This window comes from Cotesia glomerata, linkage group LG7, assembly GCF_020080835.1.
Source record: "Cotesia glomerata isolate CgM1 linkage group LG7, MPM_Cglom_v2.3, whole genome shotgun sequence".
Classification (NCBI taxonomy): Eukaryota; Metazoa; Arthropoda; class Insecta; order Hymenoptera; family Braconidae; genus Cotesia; species Cotesia glomerata.
Window position 1 is genome coordinate 24111824 of NC_058164.1, and position 19119 is coordinate 24130942.

General features: G+C 26.9%; 1 protein-coding gene across 2 annotated transcripts in view; it reads right to left on the reverse strand.

Moving 5' to 3' along the window:
• The window catches only part of LOC123269917, a 115343-nt gene that overhangs the window by 43705 nt on the left and 52519 nt on the right, over positions 1-19119 (reverse strand). For both annotated transcript variants that reach the window (XM_044735840.1, XM_044735839.1), the window contains exons 2-4: positions 18539-18587; positions 17897-18372; positions 15971-16307 (exon numbers count right to left, since the gene is read on the reverse strand). In XM_044735840.1, coding sequence (XP_044591775.1) covers positions 15971-16307; positions 17897-18372; positions 18539-18569 — 844 coding nt within the window. In that variant the 5' untranslated portion in view covers positions 18570-18587. The remainder of the gene's footprint in view (positions 1-15970; positions 16308-17896; positions 18373-18538; positions 18588-19119) is intronic.

Below are 19119 nucleotides of genomic sequence, written 5' to 3' on the forward strand. Positions count from 1 at the left end.
TTTTTGATAAACAACTTGATGTAAACATTTTGTACTTGTCCCACCAGTCACAATAAAAACAAATTTTTTTAATTGTTTCTACGTAGATAATCAATCTAATTCTTCATAATATTCAATGTTTGTAAGATAAATTTTGTATTGAAAGGGAAGTATTTTTTAAAAGTTTAGTGGTCGAACTGAAATTGGACTTTACGTATACCAAGGTAAGAGAGAAGGATTTTTTGATGTCCCACCAGTCACACTCAGTCAAATGTTAATTACGAAAAACTTAAGAAGTAATGGAGGTTTTTGACAAAGGGATGTTGTTAATTAGTTATTCTGCTATATTATAAAATAAATTTTACTATAGAGGCATTCCATGCGAAATAGGAAAATGATTAAAATTAAAAAATTTCTCTAATTCATTCTAATTTAGTCCTAATTTATTCTTAAAATTCTATATTTTACTAATTTGTAAAGAAAATTTTTTTTAATCAATAAGAAAATCGATTTGTCTCTCCTAGTAACTTTCAGCCGTACTAACTTGTATCCGGGTCAAATGTTGTTTTAATAGTTTTAAGAACAAATTCATTTTATGTTTGTTATTAACTTAACATATTTATTATTATAGTTTTAAGAACAAATTTTTTTATGTTTGTTATTAATTAACACCTAAGTTTATCAAGATCGTGTTGTCAGCAAGCTAAATCCTTTATTTGTGTTTTTAATTAGTTTTGTTAATTATCCTAAATAATTTATAGTTAAATATATAAACAATAATGTTTCTAAGGTTGAAATAATATAAAAGTCTTTTTAATAAACAACTTGATGTAGACATTTTGTACTTGTCCCACCAGTCACAATAAAAACAAATTTATTTAATTGTTTCTACGTAGGTAATCAGTCTAATTCTTCATAATATTGAATGATTGTAGGATTAATTTTATATTGAGAAGGAAGTATTTTTTAAAAGTTTAGTGGTCGAAATGAAATTAGACTTTAAGTATACCTTGGTAAGAGAGAAGGATTTTTCTTAGTCCCACCAGTCACACTCAGTCAAATGATAATTACGAGAAACTTAAAAAGTAATGGAGGTTTTTGACAAAGGGATGTTGTCAATTAGTTATTCTTCTATATTACAAGATAAATTTTACTATAGAGGCAATCCTTGCGAAATGGAAAAATAACTAAAATTTAAAAATTTCTCTAATTCATTCTAATTTAGTTCTAATTTATTATTAAAAATCTATATTTTACTAATTTGTAAAGAAAAATTTTTTTAATCAATGAGAAAATCGATTTTTCTCTTCTAGTAACTTTTCATCCGTACTAACTTGTATCCGGGTCAAATGTTGTTTTAATAGTTTTAAGAACAAATTCATTTTATGTTTGTTATTAACTAACATATTTATTATTATAGTTTTAAGAACTAATTTTTTTATGTTTGTTATTAATTAACACCTAAGTTTATCAAGATCGTGTTGTCAGCAAGCTAAATCCTTTATTTGTGTTTTTTAGTTTTTTTTTAATTATCTTAAATAATTTATAGTTAAATATATAAACAATAATGTTTCTAAGGTTGAAATAATATAAAAGTCTTTTTAATAAACAACTTTATGTAGACATTTTGTACTTGTCCCACCAGTCACAATCAAAACAAATTTTTTTAATTGTTTCTACGTAGATAATCAGTCTAATTCTTCATAATATTGAATGTTTGTAGGATAAATTTTGTATTTTCGAGGGGAGTATTTTTTAAAAGTTTAGTGGTCGAACTGAAATTCGACTTTAAGTAAACCTTTGGTAAGAGAGAAGGATTTTTTGATGTCCCACCAGTCACAGTCAAATGATAATTACACGGAAAAAAGTAAACTGTATAATATTCACTCGGATTCGGATTAATTTTTATAGTTTTGAACAGCAAAGCGGACATCGGGGTGGCAAAAATATAAATATTACAGAACTTAATGTAGAAAGTATAAAAGCCACAATTTATAATTTAATATCCAAAATAAGTGATTAGTAGCTGTCACTATAGTAAATAATGACTCTTTCATCTTAAAAAATTACAGTTTCAAACAGTAAAAATTGCCATTTTAATATATAGTCGATATTATGAGGAGAAGGGAAACTTAGATGAAAGAGAAGGGGGTCTCACTCTGGGAGAATTTAACATTTGAAACAGTGAAAATTATGCTTTTAAAATATACATTTTACCAGTCCAAGCAAGTCAATAATTACAGTTTGATTTTTAGCGTTGCGTTTAAAATTTACCATTTTACTTTGTAAATATTGACGTTGCTTGTATTAGAAATTTACTAACTTTATTTTATACTTTTTACATATCATAAGATCATTTTTTATATACGAAATGATAAATATCAAAGTCTGAATTCTTAATTATTATACTTTAACATTTTAGACATTTACATAGCGAATATTACTGTTTGAAATAGTATTTTCTTCCATGTAAAGAGTAAATTGTAACGTTTAAATGGTAAATATTATAAAGTGAATAGTAAAATCACGATTTTACTGTTTGAAATAGTAATTTTTAGCAGTTGATCATTACTTATTATAAATCGACTGTTATTTATTACAGTTTACTTTTTTCCGTGTACGAGAAACTTAAAAAGTAATGGAGGTTTTTGACAAAGGGATGTTGTTAATTAGTTATTCTTCTAAATTATAAAATAAATTTTACTATAGTATAAATTTCAGTCACATAATTATAGCTTATAATTGATGAAATTCGAGAGTCAAATGTCCCAACAGTCACTATGGAATTTTAATTTTCTGCAAAGAAAAATATTTTTTTTTCATTATAAAAATAAGTTTTTCGATGAAATATATCGACAGTAAGCATCCTATTGAATCTAAAGATTTATTTCCCCAAAAAGTGAGATCTTACACCCCAAAAAAGTAAAAAAAGTTTAGTCAATTCGTAAATTTTTACGAGATACTTAAACCTTTAAACGGGTCACACGGGTGGCAGTCGTCTGTCCGGGGTCAGATTTCAAATTTGCAGGGAAATCGGTTAACCCCGTGCTGTCGACCCGATTTTTCTCAAGGATTAAATCGAGCATGAGTCTCATAGTCTCATCTCCGGGTTTTTTCTTTACAAAAATCCCCTACGGTATTATGTAGCATTATAGCTATAACTATAACGCAACTTCTTCTCGACAGAATGTACACACATTACTCAAGTATTTCGCAGGTAGATCCATTGTTCGGGTACCTGCACGCGCATTCCCCCATCGAGGAATTCACCCAGTCCGCGAAAAATTCGAGATGAGAAAAAAATCCTTTTTTTTTTGTCGATTCTGTTTTTTTAGGGCTAGAGGGTTGAGATGGGGTAAAAGTGAGTTAATAGTCGGTAAAACGGTATTCACCTTCTGACCTTAGGGTTCACGATTTTTTTCTTCTTTTGGGAAGAAGACTTAATGATTTTTTTTGGGAAGAGGTTGAAGGGGTGAAATTTTTGGGGTACTTTGAAATTGGATATGTGAAATTTTTGTTGAAAAATTATTATTAAGGTTTTGGATTTATAAAATTTTATAAATTTTTGGGATTAAATCTAAGCTTAGAATTTTTATTAAATTTTTTGGAATTTTAATTTGAGTTTAAAATTGGACTAGAGAAATTTTAAAGAAAGATTGAGTTTTCAATTTGGAGATAAAATTTTTGTATCGAATTTGAGCTTGAAGATTTGGTTACAATTTTATAGAATTTAATTTGAGTTCAAAATTTGATTTTTTAATTTTTTGAATTAAATTTGGGTCCAAAATTGTGGCTCAAAATTTTTGGGATTAATTCTGAGTCAAAAATTTGGACGAAAAACTTTTTTAATTGAATTTAAGTCCCAAATTTTGGCTGAAATTCGTTGAATTAAATATAAGTCGCAAATTTTGAAATTAAATTTGAGTCCAAAATTTTTTGAATTAAACTTAAGTTCAATATTTAGGACAAATTTTGACTCAAAATTTTAAAATTTAATTTGATTCCTAAATTTTGTTTAAAAATTTTTAAAATTCAAGTTGAGTCCAAAATTTTAACTCAAAATTTTTAAATTGAATCTAAGTTCAAAATTTTGGAATTAATTTTAGATTCCAAATTTTAAAATTGAATTTTAGTCCCAAATATTGACTGAAAATTATGAAATTGCAATTGAGTTCAAAATTTTGGAATTAAATTTGAAACCAAAATTTTAAAATTGAATTTGAGTCCTAAATTTGGACTCAAAATTTGGAAATTGGATTTGAGTCTCAAATTTTGATTCAAAATTTTAAAATTGAACTTGAGTCCAAAATTTTAACTCAAAATTTTTTTAATTGAAATGAAGTTCAAAATTTTGGGATTAATTTTGAATCCCAAATTTTATAATCAACTTTGGACTCAAAATTGTGAAATTAAATTTGAGTCCCAAATTTTGACTTAAAATTGTAAGATTGAATTTGAGTACCAAATTTTGTCTTAAAATTTTTTGAATTGAATATAAGTCCCAAATTTTGAAATTGAATTTGAGCCAAATTTTGACTCAAAATTTTTGAATTGGATTGATGTTCAAAATTTTAGAATTGAATTTAAGTTCAAAATTTTTGAGCCAAAAATTTTAATAAAATTTTTTTAAATTAAATAGATGTCGAAAATTTTGACTAAAAGCTTTTTGGATTGAATTTAACGTCCAAAATATAAACAAAATATTTTTAAAATTGAATCCAAGTTCAAATTTTTACACTCAAATTAAGATTCAAATCTTCTTAACGTAATTTAAAGCCCAAAATTATTTTTCAAAATTTGTATATTCAAATTTTAACCGAAAATTCCATTAATAAAAAAATCAAACGAATATCTGAGTCATAAAAACTGAATTATAAAATTCAATAAAGAATAATTAAAAAAAAAAAAAAATTAAAGATTGATCGAAAAAAAAGCTTGCAAAAAAAGGAACAATAAAAATGATAGACGTCAATTGAGATAAAAAATTTTGAAAAGGATACTTTGAAATTAGTTATCAAGATGTAAAAATGACAGGATCATTTTTAAAGATTGGATCTGGAGATAGGACTTTAGTTAAACAAATTCATTGTGGAAAAAAACCGGGGGATGCTCAGCTCAGCTCATTTTTTTGGTCAATTTGTTCCTAACAAAGCTCCAAAAAATCCCACAAGAACTTATTAATAATTTTTGACTCTCAACCACGTGATCCGTCCGGGATGATGGATTCAAATCTAAGATACCAAATAAAACAAATAAAATAAACAATAAAAGCGAGGAAATAAGAAGTAAGAATAAAATAAAGAAATAAAATAAAGGGTAGAAGGAAAAAAGGAAAAAGGATATAACGGCTGAGAATTTAAAGTTCACAACTGCCGCGCTCATTTTTTCTCCTCGGGCCCAAACCTGAAAACCCTTTTATTCTTTATCCCTTCACTTCTTTATATTTTTATATTTATATATATATACTCCCACCCCGGAGGCCAAGATTAATTATCAAAGATATTTCAAAAATGAGCCGACCCATTTTTACCAAAATTATTTATACAATACACGGAAATTATTCTTATTAAATAAAATGAATGGATTATAAATATAAATATAAATGACAATAAAGGAGTTTCTCGTATTGAATGCGCTCCGGTGGTAATGTGTGTGGACGTAATCAATTAATCTGAGCTCCGTGGAAAATTAAAGTGAGAAACTAGTCCAGGTTCATTAAGTGTACTTTATTTTTTAATGCTTTTATTGAGAGAAAGATAAATTAAAATAAAATATAAACTGGTTTTCAGATCATTTTATAGTTCTCAGATGTATGTATTTGGATTTCTTACGGTCATCAACACCCAGTTGATTCACTGAATAAATATTTATTTATTTTTTTATGTGTACTTTCAAATTTTTTATGAAAGATTTGATTTTTCTTTACAAAAATACCTACTTTTGGTATTTTAATAGATTTAGAGTGAATTGTACACAGAAAGAAAAATTTTTTGACTGGAAAATAAAATTCTTGGCTCAAGAAAATTTTTCTTGGAATTCTATTCTTGGTAGTCATTTTTTCTTAATTCTATCATAAATACTTGATACAATAAATTTTTATATTTGATCAAGATTTTTAGATACTTTAGGGAAGCAGCGCCACCTACTTCAGCTGAGAAAAAAATTTTACATATTGAATGAAAAAAAATGATGAAATATTATTTGATCTTGTCATTTGACATGTTAATCAATAAAAATATTAATGAAAATTTACTTCTATCTTTATATTTAATTTTTTGGAGCAAAAGAGAAATTTTCCCAAGACAAGAAAATTTACTTCTATCAAGAACTAAATTTTTTGGAGCTTCGAGGCTGAATTTTCTCAAAACAACAAGATTTTCTTGACTTAAATAAATTTTCTTGGATCAAGATACGTATTTCTTAAGGCAAGAGAATTAATTTTGTTGGAATAAGTGAAATTTATTGTCAAAAAAAAATTTTTATTACTCAAGAAAATAATTAGGAAGAAAAATCAAGTGAACCTTTTTTTCTGAGTAAATTTATTACTTAATATTTCTGATCCAAAATTTTTCAACTTAAAAAATTAAAATTTTGACTAAAATATGCAAAATAAAAAAAACTGACAAGAATACATTTTTTGTAAAGAATAAAATTTTCTACAAAACGTAAGGTAAAAGCCCCAATTATTGACGGGGGTCTAAATATTGACACCCTAAATTATTTTTAAATATATTAAATTATCTGTAATAAGAATAACGATTAAATAAATTTTTATTAAATTCTAATTAATTAAAAAATTGAAAAAAATCACATTCAGTTCAAAATATTAAATATTAATTATTAAAAAAAAAATAAAGTTAGCACCAGTTCATCAAATCAGCTTACGAGCGTCTATTTTCTTAACAACTTTGGTTAGAAAAGCATTTTTTTAACTGCCGAGTTTAAATTAATTTTTTCATGTAATTATATGATCTATTTTTTAATTAACAATATATGAAATATTTATAAAATTAAATAATCGAAATTAATTGTATGCTTTACGATATTTAAATAATGGGAGTCAATAACTAGTTCATAATTTTTATGGTGAATCCCATATTGACAGCCAGTCGACAGCGCTATGACGCCTTTTTTTAAGTATAAAATACGTTATATACGCGATTATATTCAAGGCTTTTAACTGTCAAATAACTCGGCGTGTTTTAGTGTTAAATAAGTTTTTAAATAAATTGTTATATTTTTCATAATAATTATTCATTCATAGAAATTATTATTAATTAACTTTAATAATATTGATTACTTTATATCAAGTTTTTGATAAATAACAATATAACCAAATGATTCGACGCATGTGCAGTAGGGGCGTCAATAATTGGGGTTACGGTACGTCAATAATTAGATCAATCAGTTTTTTAACCCGTCAATAATTGGTGTATCCAGATCATATATTTAATTATTTAAAATTAATTAGTAAATATCACTGATTATCATTTTAAAAAAAGAAATTGATTAGTTAAAACATTACTGAAGACATTACCACAAACAAAATTCATCGATATTTATATTTGATTGCTTAAAAAAAATGAAATCATAACTTTGTCTCTTATAGCGTCAATAACTGGGGCTTTTACCTTATTTCTATCATTTTTTCAAATTTTCAATATTAAATTTAATAAATCAAAAATAAAAATTAAAAGTAAAAAAAATTCGTAAATTCAGTACTTAATGATTCTTACTAAAAATTTTTCAACTTAAAAAATTAAAATTCTGACTGAAATATGCAAAATAAAAAAAAAACCACAGGAAAACTTTTTCGTGAAGAATAAAATTTTCTACAAAAAATTAATCTCATAATTTTCTTATATTTTGAATTTTTAATCTAAAAAACAATAAATTTTCTTGTCTGTCATTCTCAATTAGAATAAAAAACAAAAATTTTAACCGATTAAGAATCCTAAATTATCCTCCCATATTTCGGGATTACCTTTTACCATAATTCAAGCATTTCACCCAAAAGCATCCACAATTCATATATAAAAATTTTTATCCGGCGTATAAATAAATTTAGCAAATTCATTTTTTTCGTGCCGTAATTTAAAATTTATGAGTTCGTGAATCGGTTATGCCGTTCGTATCCCTTTTCTCAGATAATTCCCAGCATCCCTCTCCCTCTCCCTCTCCCTCTCCGGCAGAGGTCTCCTCCCCGCGGTTCCCGCCGAGGAACCAATATAATATAATATAATAATAACCAAAGGAACTTATAGTTATACTATAACAAAACCCACACTAAAGAGAGTATAGAGTGACTTCTCCTCTCTAACTCTTATTCACAATTCAGTCTGTTAAGCCTCTCGTGGAATTTGAATATTAAAATTAGCCTCCTCTTTAATACTCATACTTATACTTTTATATTCTATATAAAAACTCTTTTATACTCTTTTCTTATGTATAAATAAATTTAATTAAGAAAATTTTTTTTAAATTAATAAAAAATATTTTTTAAAAAATTTACAAGAGCAAAAATTATTCCTAAAATTCCCAGGGTCGTTAGCAAAAATACGGGGGGTCTATTTGAATATCTTATAATGTCGAATTAATGCCGGAAATTCGACTCGGTCGAGTAATGGCCCAGAAATTTCAATCCCGAATAAAATCAACGGACCCTTACCTATTAAATTTTATTTTTCTCTCCTTTTTTTTCTACTTACTATGCTGATGCATTTTTACCGATCAGCCCTTTCCCTTTATGCAACAAATATGAATTATAATTATGACCACCCTTTCTTGCATTGATCCTCAGGTAACGTCGACCCTTTTCATCCCCTTTCGGGAATTTACATACTTAAAAATATCTTAAACTTTTTAATTTAGCTGAAAGTTTTTAAATTATTTAAAGTTTTTGGGTTAAATATAAGAGGGCAAAAAATTAAATTTCCTAAAAAAATTGTCCTTATAATTTCTTTGCTCTTTTGTTTTTAGCCCGAAATAATTAGTTAAACTGAAAAAAATAGTTTTTAAAATTTTGGGAAAAAATAACACAAAATTTGAAAAAAATATAAGAGAACCAAGAAAATATTTATCTTCTTAATTATTTTCTTGAGCGAAAAAAAATTTTTTTTATTTTCCATATTTTAGTCAGAATTTTAATTTTTTAAGTTGAAAAATTTTTAGTAAGAAACATTAAGTACTAAATTTATAAATTTTTTTTACTTTTAATTATCATTTTTGATTTATTAAATTAAATATTGAAAATTTGAAAAAATGATAGAAATACGTTTTGTAGAACATTTTATTCTTTACAAAAAATGTATTCTTGTTGGTTTTTTTTTTATTTTGCATATTTTAGTCAAAATTTTAATTTTTTAAGTTGAAAAATTTTGGATCAGAAATATTAAGTAATAAATTTACTCAGAAAAAAAGGTTCACTTGATTTTTCTTCCTAATTATTTTCTTGAGTAATAAAAATTTTTTTTTGACAATAAATTTCACTTATTTCAACAAAATTAATTCTCTTGCCTTAAAAAATACGTATCTTGATCCAAGAAAATTTATTTAAGTTAAGAAAATCTTGTTGTTTTGAGAAAATTCAGCCTCGAAGCTCCAAAAAATTTAGTTCTTGATAGAAGTAAATTTTCTTGTCTTGGGAAAATTTCTCTCTTGCTCCAAAAAATTAAATATAAAGATAGAAGTAAATTTTCATTAATATTTTTATTGATTAACATGTCAAATGGCAAGATCAAATAATATTTCATCATTTTTTTTCATTCAATATGTATAATTGCACGGTAAAATAATATAAAATGGGTATCAAATATTCTCGAGAAAAATTTTCTCAAGGTGAGAAAATTTTTTTCTCAGCTGAAGTAGGTGGCGCTGCTTCCCTAAAGTATCTAAAAATTTTGATCTAATATAAAAAAAAAGTTTGGAAAATCTAAAAGTGCACGACTCATAATGCTCATTTAATTATAAAATATAAAAAAAAAAAAAAAAAAAAAAAAGTCGTTTTATTTTAATAGTATTCATTTTTTTAATTGAAAAAAATAGCTATCCAATTATTTGTCAATAAATAACGAAAAAAGTAAGCCATTCGGCTCCGCCCGAGATGGAAGGTAGATTTCAATTTTTTGTAACTTCGATAAAATAACTAATAATTGTCAAAAAGTTAACGTTGTATACGTCAAATTAGAAGTAATTTTGTAAGCTTTTACATGAATTTATCAAAAATCAGCTTCTTTTTTGCTATTAAAAGTTATACATAAATAAAGTCACCGGAAACGTAATTTTTACTATTTTGATCATTTTGAAGAGCTACTATTTCTAAACTAAACGAAGGATTTCACTCATTTTAATGCTCATGCAAGCTAATTGTGTAAAGAATTTGCATACTAAATTTCATTAGGATCTGTTGAGAATTCTCAACAGAATAACATTCATAAGTCGGTTGCACTACACATTGCCTGAAAATGGTTCAATAGAACTCTTAACTTTGATAAAATAACTAAAAATGGTCAAAATGTCAATGTTATATACGTCAAATTAAAGGTAATTTTATGAGCTTTTACATGAACTTGTCACAAATTAAGTATCTCTTTTCAATCAAAAGTTATACATCAATGAAGTCACCGAAAACGTGATTTTCACTATTTTGATAATTTTAAAGAGCTGCCATTTCTAAACTTATTCATGGATTTCACTCATCTTCGAACTCATCCAAGGTTATTATCTATAGAATATGTGTAACAAATTTCATCTAGATCCGTCAAGAACTGTAGACACAATCGCGGCAACATCCTGCGTTATATTACATATATATATTAAAGCCATATTAAAGCAAATTTTTAAGGGAGTTGGGAAAGAACGGATAGGGGAAAGGGGGGGACCTACTCAGTGGGGATTTTTCCGTAATTGAAAAAATAATCAGACAGCCCAGACTGGGAATCGAACCCAGATCTCTCGGTTACGCGCCAAGGGCTCTACCAGTTAAGCTATCCGAAACAAGTACTGACTACTATATTCAGTCACGTATATATATATATATATATATATATATATATATATATATATATATATATATATATATATATTTATATATATATATATAAATATATATAAATATATATATATATATATATATATATATATATATATATAAATATATATAAATATATATATACATACATATATAAATTTTTTAACTAACGTTATTTTTGAGCTTTACTCGACTAGTTAAGAGATATTACGACAAAATTCCGAGTAAATTCCAACATGAGGACCAATACAAAAGATTGATTTCTATGAAATCTACCTAAAAAAAATACATGAGTCGTGCAAAATAAAAAGAAAAAAAATAATTTAAAAAAAAACAGCTGTACTAGGAAAGTGATGCACAGGCGCCCCTGGTGGAATAAAATGTACATAATATCTATAGATATAGATATATCACCATCCATGTTAATTTTACATAGATATATATAGATATACAGTCTTGTAGTTTTCGTTTTTTATTAATTGCAATTAAACGACACTGAATTAATTAATCATTCTCATTCAGTGACCTACAATCGTCGATTAGAATTTTTGAAAAAAAAAAATTTAACTCAAATAATGGATTTTTTCACAAGTTACAGTGTTTCCGGGTTTTACACATGACGGACAGGAAAATTTTTTGACCTATTTTGTTGTTTTTTTCCAATTCTATTGCAGTAAATCAATTTTTAAAAAGTATGAAATTAATCTCCATTAAATTATCTCGACAATAGTATGCAAAATATCTTGATTCCGTGAACTAACAAGGCTATAATAATAAAAATAGCCGCCAAAATGAGGCGAAAAATATTTTTCGATCGTAAAGCACTCTCTGATGCTTCGCATCATGAGTCGTGCAATTTATTCCATCAAGTATTTATGATAGAATTAAGAAAAAATGACTTCCGACAAGAATAGAATTTAAAGAAAAATTTTTACTTCGGCCAACACAACTTCGGTCTTCCTTCAGGCACCCGACAAATTTTCTTGAGCCAAGAATTTCGTTCTCCAGTCAAGAAATTTTTTCTTCTGGGTATTTTAGATATTTAACCCAGAATTGGTGAAAAATGATTGGCTAATATTCCAAAAATAATTTTATAATTTTTAAATTTAAAATCTTTGATAAAAAATAGAAAATTTGGAAAAATGATAAGAAGCTTTGTTTGCAGAAAATAAAATTTTCAATCAAAAAATATTCTATAGTTTTTTTAGTAGCTCTTGTTCTTAGCCCGCAATTAGCGAAAAACAATTAGCTAATAAAAATTTTAGCAAAAAGTGAAAAAATAAGTCGAATTAATAAATAATTAAAAGAACAAAGTGGTTATTAATGTTAGCTGTTAAAAAATGTAAAACTCTCCTATTGAAAAGGATAAAGAGAAATCAATGGGAAGCGATCTTTTAAAGCTGAAGCTAGGAATTCTTGCTGATGGATTGGTCATCCGTGATTAATTTGACAAGCTGACTTTCTGGTTTTCGGAGATGAGGAGTACACATATATGTATAAAATAAAAGTTATATTGAGAAAAGACTGACAAGGCCCTGAAGGCGCCCCCGAGGCCTCGTGTGGGCCTAATGGTTCCTCTTATCCGTCTTTCTCACGTCCCAAGCAAAATTTCAGGATTGAACACTAAAGCTAAAACTCCAGAACAAAACCAAATTATTCTCAAGGTTAACGCCCAAAATTAATCAAAACTAAATATCATCATAGTTCATCGAACTGCTAATCATTCTAATTATTGTTACGTTTTTGCGGAACTATTTTTTTTTATTTTAGTCAATACTTTTTGTATGAAATTTAATTGGGACGTTGGCCAAAATTTTTTATTATTGATCTTCAAAAATTCAAAAATTTATTTTAAAAAAAATTTTTCGATCCAAATCTGAGTTCAAAATATTGATCAAAATTTACTTGGTTCAAATTTAAGTTAAAATTTTTTTTTTAATTAAAATTTGAGTCCGAAATTGGGATTAAAAATTTTTGGAATTGAATCTAATCAAAATTTTCTTAAGTTTAAAATATGGATAAAAATTTACTTGGTTTAAATTTGACCTAAAAATGTTTTTTAAATAAAATCTGAGTCCAAAATTTGGATTTAAAATTTTTGGGTTTGAATTTTGAACCCAAAATTTTTTTGAAATCATAATATCGATCAAAATTTACTTGATTCAAATTTAAATTCAAAATTTTTATTTATTAAAATCTGAGTCCAAAATGTGGACTACAAATTTTTGGAATTAAATCTGAGATCAAAAATTTTTGGAGTTCAAAATATTGATTCGAATTTGAGTTCAAAATTTTTTTATTATAATCTGAGTCCAAAATTTTGAATTGAAATTAAGATCAACATTTTTTTGACTTCAAAATATTGATCAAAATTTATTTATTTTTTGAGTTCAAAATTTTTTTTTTATTAAAATCTGAGTCTAAAATTTGGATTTAAAATTTTTTTGACTCAAGTCTAAGATCAAAATTTGAATCAAAATGTTTATAATTGAATTTTAGTTCAAAATTAGAATAAATATTCTTTTGATCAAAATTTAAGTCAAAAATATAATTTAAAAAAATTCTAGAACTCAATTTGAGTGCAAAATTTGAATCAAAATTTTTTTGATTCAAATTCAAGTCAAAAATATAATTAAAAAAAATTCTAAACCTTAATCTGAGTTCGAAATTTGAATCAAAATTTTTATAATTCAAATCTGAGTTAAAAATTTGAATCAAAATTTTTTTGATCAAAATTCGAGCCAAAAATATAATTTTAAAAAATTCTAAAACTCAATTTGAGTGCAAAATTTGAATCAAAATTTTTTTGATTAAAATTTAAGTCAAAAATATATTTAAAAAAAATTCTAAACCTTAATCTGAGTTAGAAATTTGAATCAAAATTTTAATAATTCAAATCTGAATTCAAAATTTGAATCAAAATTCTTTTGATTCAAATTTAAGTCAAAAACATAATTCAAAAGAATTCTAAACCTCAATCTGAGTTCAAAATTTCGATAAAAATTCTTTTGAATTAAATTTGAGTCAAAACAACTTTGGAATTGAATTTAACATCAAATTTTCCTAAAAAAAAATTTTTTTATCCAAATTTCGGTTCAAAAATTTTAAAAATTAATTAATTGAATCCCTCGATAGTTTATCTTCAAAAAATGACTCAAATTTTGTCCCTTTCTAAATAAAAAAAAAAAAAAAAATGTAAAGTTACAAAAAGCGGAGATTGAACTTGAAAAAATCTGAAGAGCGGTACAGTCGACCCATTAATCATTAGAGTCTTCATAAAGGCGGTCCAGTCGGTTCGGGCTTAAACTCAAAGTAAAATAATTTCTTGCTCAAAAATCAAATGGGCCCGTTGGTTTTTTACAAAGTTACAAAGATTACAAAGATTATAAAGAGCATTAAAAGATCAAAATTTGAAGATTAATTGATAGGTGGCACCTGCGGGTGACCCTTAAACTTCTTACTCATCATTCTATCCCGAGGAATTCTTACGCAACTCTTCTATTGTGAGAAAGAGGAAAATTGTGGGCGGACTAGATGGAGCCACCTGTTGATTGAAAACCACCGACGCTACCTGTTGCTGGATTTTCCGAGGGCTGGATTGAGTTTTATAACTTTTTCCAGCCGGGACTTTTTTCGAGCGAATTGATGGACGAAATCAATATAGGAGGTCATCCTCTGTCTCTATCTCTATCCTCTATCCTCTATCTTCTATCCGGTTTAAAAGGATCCCATTGAATTCTAAATTTAAACGAATGTCCGAGTGTCAGCGAGCTGACGGGCTAAATAAACAAGATGCCCTCAAGTAGACGAGGATGGAAATAAAAGGCGAGGAGAGGAAATAAAAGCAAATAATAAATGACCTAAACTAAAGAAGAAGAGTAAGCTAAGACGCTTTTTTAGATATTGCCGTTTATTGGCATTAATTGGGCAAAAAGCTCATTCTTTGTTAAAAACTGCGGAAAAAGTTTATTTCAATTGACCCGGTGACTAAAATAACTCTCTTTTAAGGTTTTTTGTTATTTATTTTATCATATTTGTGCTAATTTTTACGGAATGAAGATTTTTAAAGATTAAATTTCAAATATTGGCTCAAAAATTCAAAATATGAAAAATTTATAAGACTTAATTTCCTACAAAAAAATTCCTTACAATTTTTTTATTTCAATATTTAATCAATTTGTGCTAATTTTTACGGAATGAAGATTTTTAAAGATTAAATTTCAAATATTGGCTCAAAAATTCAAAATATGAAAAATTTATAAGACTTAATTTCCTACAAAAAAATTCCTTACAATTTTTTTATTTCAATATTTAATCAAAAATTAGCGTAATTAAATAAGCGGATGTGTAAAAAAAATTTTTGAAACTTTTAAATTATAATTTTTGGGTCAAAAATACAAAATTTGTAAAATTAATAATACTTTTTTGTAGAAAATTGAATTTCCTACAAAAAAATTACTTACAATTTTTTATTTCAATATTTAATCAAAAATTAGCGTAATTAAATAAGCGGATGTGTAAAAAATTTTTGAAACTTTTAAATTATAATTTTTGGGTCAAAAATACAAAATTTGTAAAATTTATAATACTTTTTGTAGAAAATTGAATTTCCTACAACAGAATTCCTTACAATTTTTTTATTTCAATAATTAATCAAAAATTAGCGTAATTAAATAAGCGGATGTGTAAAAAAAATTTTTGAAACTTTTAAATTATAATTTTTGGGTCAAAAATACAAAATTTGTAAAATTAATAATACTTTTTTGTAGAAAATTGAATTTCCTACAAAAAAATTACTTACAATTTTTTTTATAATTACAATATTTAATCCATAATTAGCAGATGTGTGTGAAATAATTTTTAAATTTTTAAATAAAAATTTTGGCTCAAAAATTCAAACTATGAAAAATTTATAAGAATACTTCAAAAGAATATTTTAAAAAAATTTCAAAAAAAACTTACCTTGGGCTGAATTTTGTACAGGACTGGCCCGTTCTGAGAGACTTTGGCTGATGCTGCGCAACTGTAACTGTTGTGTATGAGGGTTGAGAAAGGTGGGTGGAAGTTGCCTGGTGACGGTCTTAGCAAGTTCGCCACCCGCGAGTCCATACATCGCAAGTAGCTCTTGCATAGTTGACTCTGCATACTCCCTCATCCCTTCTATGGGCTTCCTTTCGGTTTCTACTTCCAAAAGCACCCCTTCGTTATCATTTTGGTCCTCCTCGAAGGCGGTGTCTTCGTCCAGGCGACTTGATTCCATCAGGTCGCTTTTGTCTGACTCGGACATGGGACTCCTTGCCTGGAAAAACAAAACGAAAAACAAAACTATAAATATTTTTTCAAATAATAATAATAATAATAATAATTAACGACCTTGCAGCCACTATGTGACTGCCGGGACTTGTAAATTATAAATAAATACAATTTTGCTTTATTTAATAAGGACTTTTGTTAAAATGCACTGTACTTTCTTAACTATTGACGTTTTTAAAGATACAAGCTCATCCCAATGTTACCCTCATCAAGAGCTTTCATTTGAGTACCTACATGCATTTTTGATATATTTTTCATATATACATATATATAAATATATAAAATAAATGAAAAATTGATGTGGGTACTCAAATGAAAGGTCTTGATGAGTGTAACATCGAGATGAGCTTATATCTTTAAAAATGTCAATAGTTCACAAGATATTTGTTAAAATGCCCTGTACTTTCTTAAATATTGACGTTTTTAAAGATATAAGTTCATCCCAATGTTACACTCATCAAGAACTTTCATTTGAGTACCTACATGCATTTTTGATATATTTTTGATATATACATATATATAATTATATAAAATATATCAAAAATTGATGTGGGTACTCAAATGAAAGGTCTTGATGAGTGTAACATCAGAATGAGCTTATATCTTTAAAAATGTCAATAGTTCACAAGATATTTGTTAAAATGCCCTGTACTTTCTTAAATATTGACGTTTTTAAAGATATAAGCTCATCCCAATGTTACCCTCATCAAGAGCTTTCATTTGAGTACCTACATGCATTTTTGATATATTTTTCATACATACATATATATAAATATACAAAATATATCAAAAATGCATGTAGGTACTCAAATGAAAGATCTTGATGAGTGTAACATCAGAATGAGCTTATATCTTTAAAAATGTCAATAGTTCACAAGATATTTATTAAAATGCCCTGTACTTTCTTAAATATTGACGTTTTAAAGATATAAGCTCATCCCAATGTAACACTCATCAAGAGCTTTCATTTGAGTACCTACATGCATTTTTGATATATTTTCATATAGACATATATATAAACATATATATATGAAAAATTGATGTAGGTACTCAAATGAAATGTCTTGATGAGTGTAACATCGGGATGAGCTTATATTTTTAAAAATGTCAATAGTTCACAAGATATTTGTTAAAATGCCCTGTACACTTTTAACTATTGACGTTTTTAAAGATATAAGCTCATCCCGATGTTAGACTCATCAAGAGCTTTCATTTGAATACTCACATGCATTTTTGATATATTTTTCACATATACATATATATAATATATCTAAATATATGAAAAATCGATGTGGGTACTCAAATGAAAGGTATCAATGAGCGTAACATCGAGATGAGCTTATATCTTTAAAAATGTCAATATTTCACAAGATACAAGGTAATTTCTTTATTAAGTATCTAGAGAGAGCATTTTCGAATGCAGCCTAAATACTTATTATAATAAATTGACTATCGGTGGGAATGATATAAAACCTTGAAAAGGCACAAATTCAAGTCAAGACACTAAATTTCACTAAAAAAAAAACCGATTTTACATATGACTATTCTGGACACAAAATTAATAATAATTCTTACCTCTCCAGAGGGCGAATAAAGCTTCTGTGAATTGAGGTGCTCCAAAAGACACTTGTGCCTGATAGAATCACTGGATTCATCATCATCGGAAGATGGCGGCCGGGTAGCGACCGAAAGATCCATCGGACTAGCTTCGTTATTGTTCAGCCTTTTAGCAGGCCGTTGCAACTCCTCGGTACTAAGAGACCTGAGGGTCTTCCTTTCGAACTCGATATCATTGCAATTTTCTTCATTATTGTCATCGAGCCTCGACTGATCATCTCTATCTTCCTGATCTACTTCTTGCTCAGACTCATCATCAGAGACTTCAGCCATGCGGCTGCTGATCGGCTTGAAGTTCTTCCGTTTGTTTCTGGGCTGCTGGACATTAGCTGGTCTCAGAGGGTCGTACTGGGAATCCCCGCTGTCCTGGTCTGCGCTCGAAGTGCCCCGACGGGACGTCGCGAAATTGTACACCGAGTCGGAGAGCATCTCCGCTGGAATTTATTGTTAGATTAATGGAAATTCTAAGAACAATTATGGAAAAAAAATAATTTTTTTTATTAATTTAAATTAACAATTTTAATTGTTAAATTGAAATAAAAAATCTTAAATGATTAAATTAAGAGTTATAGTAAATTAAAATTAAATTGAAATACTTACTGGGGCCATAAGGACTCGTTACTGCTGACATCGCGGCTCTCACGGCGTCCTGAAACGATACAGAATAGAGTTTGATTAATTTTTAACGTACGTGCATTAATTATTGTAATTTATAATATTGTTTAAAGACAATTCCGTGTGAGTGAGATCATCGTGCAGTGGATTGCGGGTGATTTGTCGTGTTAATACCGAGACAATGAAATAAGAGATAGCGGGATATATTAAACTGCACAGGTGTGTCAGTTATTGTGGAATGCCACTACTTTTATTATCTTTTATTTTAAGCTCAAACCGATTCTACCGGAATAAATTTATATGGAATTTAAACATAATTCAACGGAAATAATTAATACTGCAATAATTCCGTATTGGGCGTGACCGAATTTTGTAAAAACAGAGATACATAATTATAATTAAAAATTTTATCAAAGAGATGTTTAAGATGGAAATGTGATAAGCTTCTATTCGGTAGATTTTTTAGCTCTTCGAGCTAAAAAATCCAAAAGTTACATCAAAAATTGATTATTTAGAAATTTTTGGCTATAACTTTTGAACGCATCGGTCGATTTTGATTTGCTTCG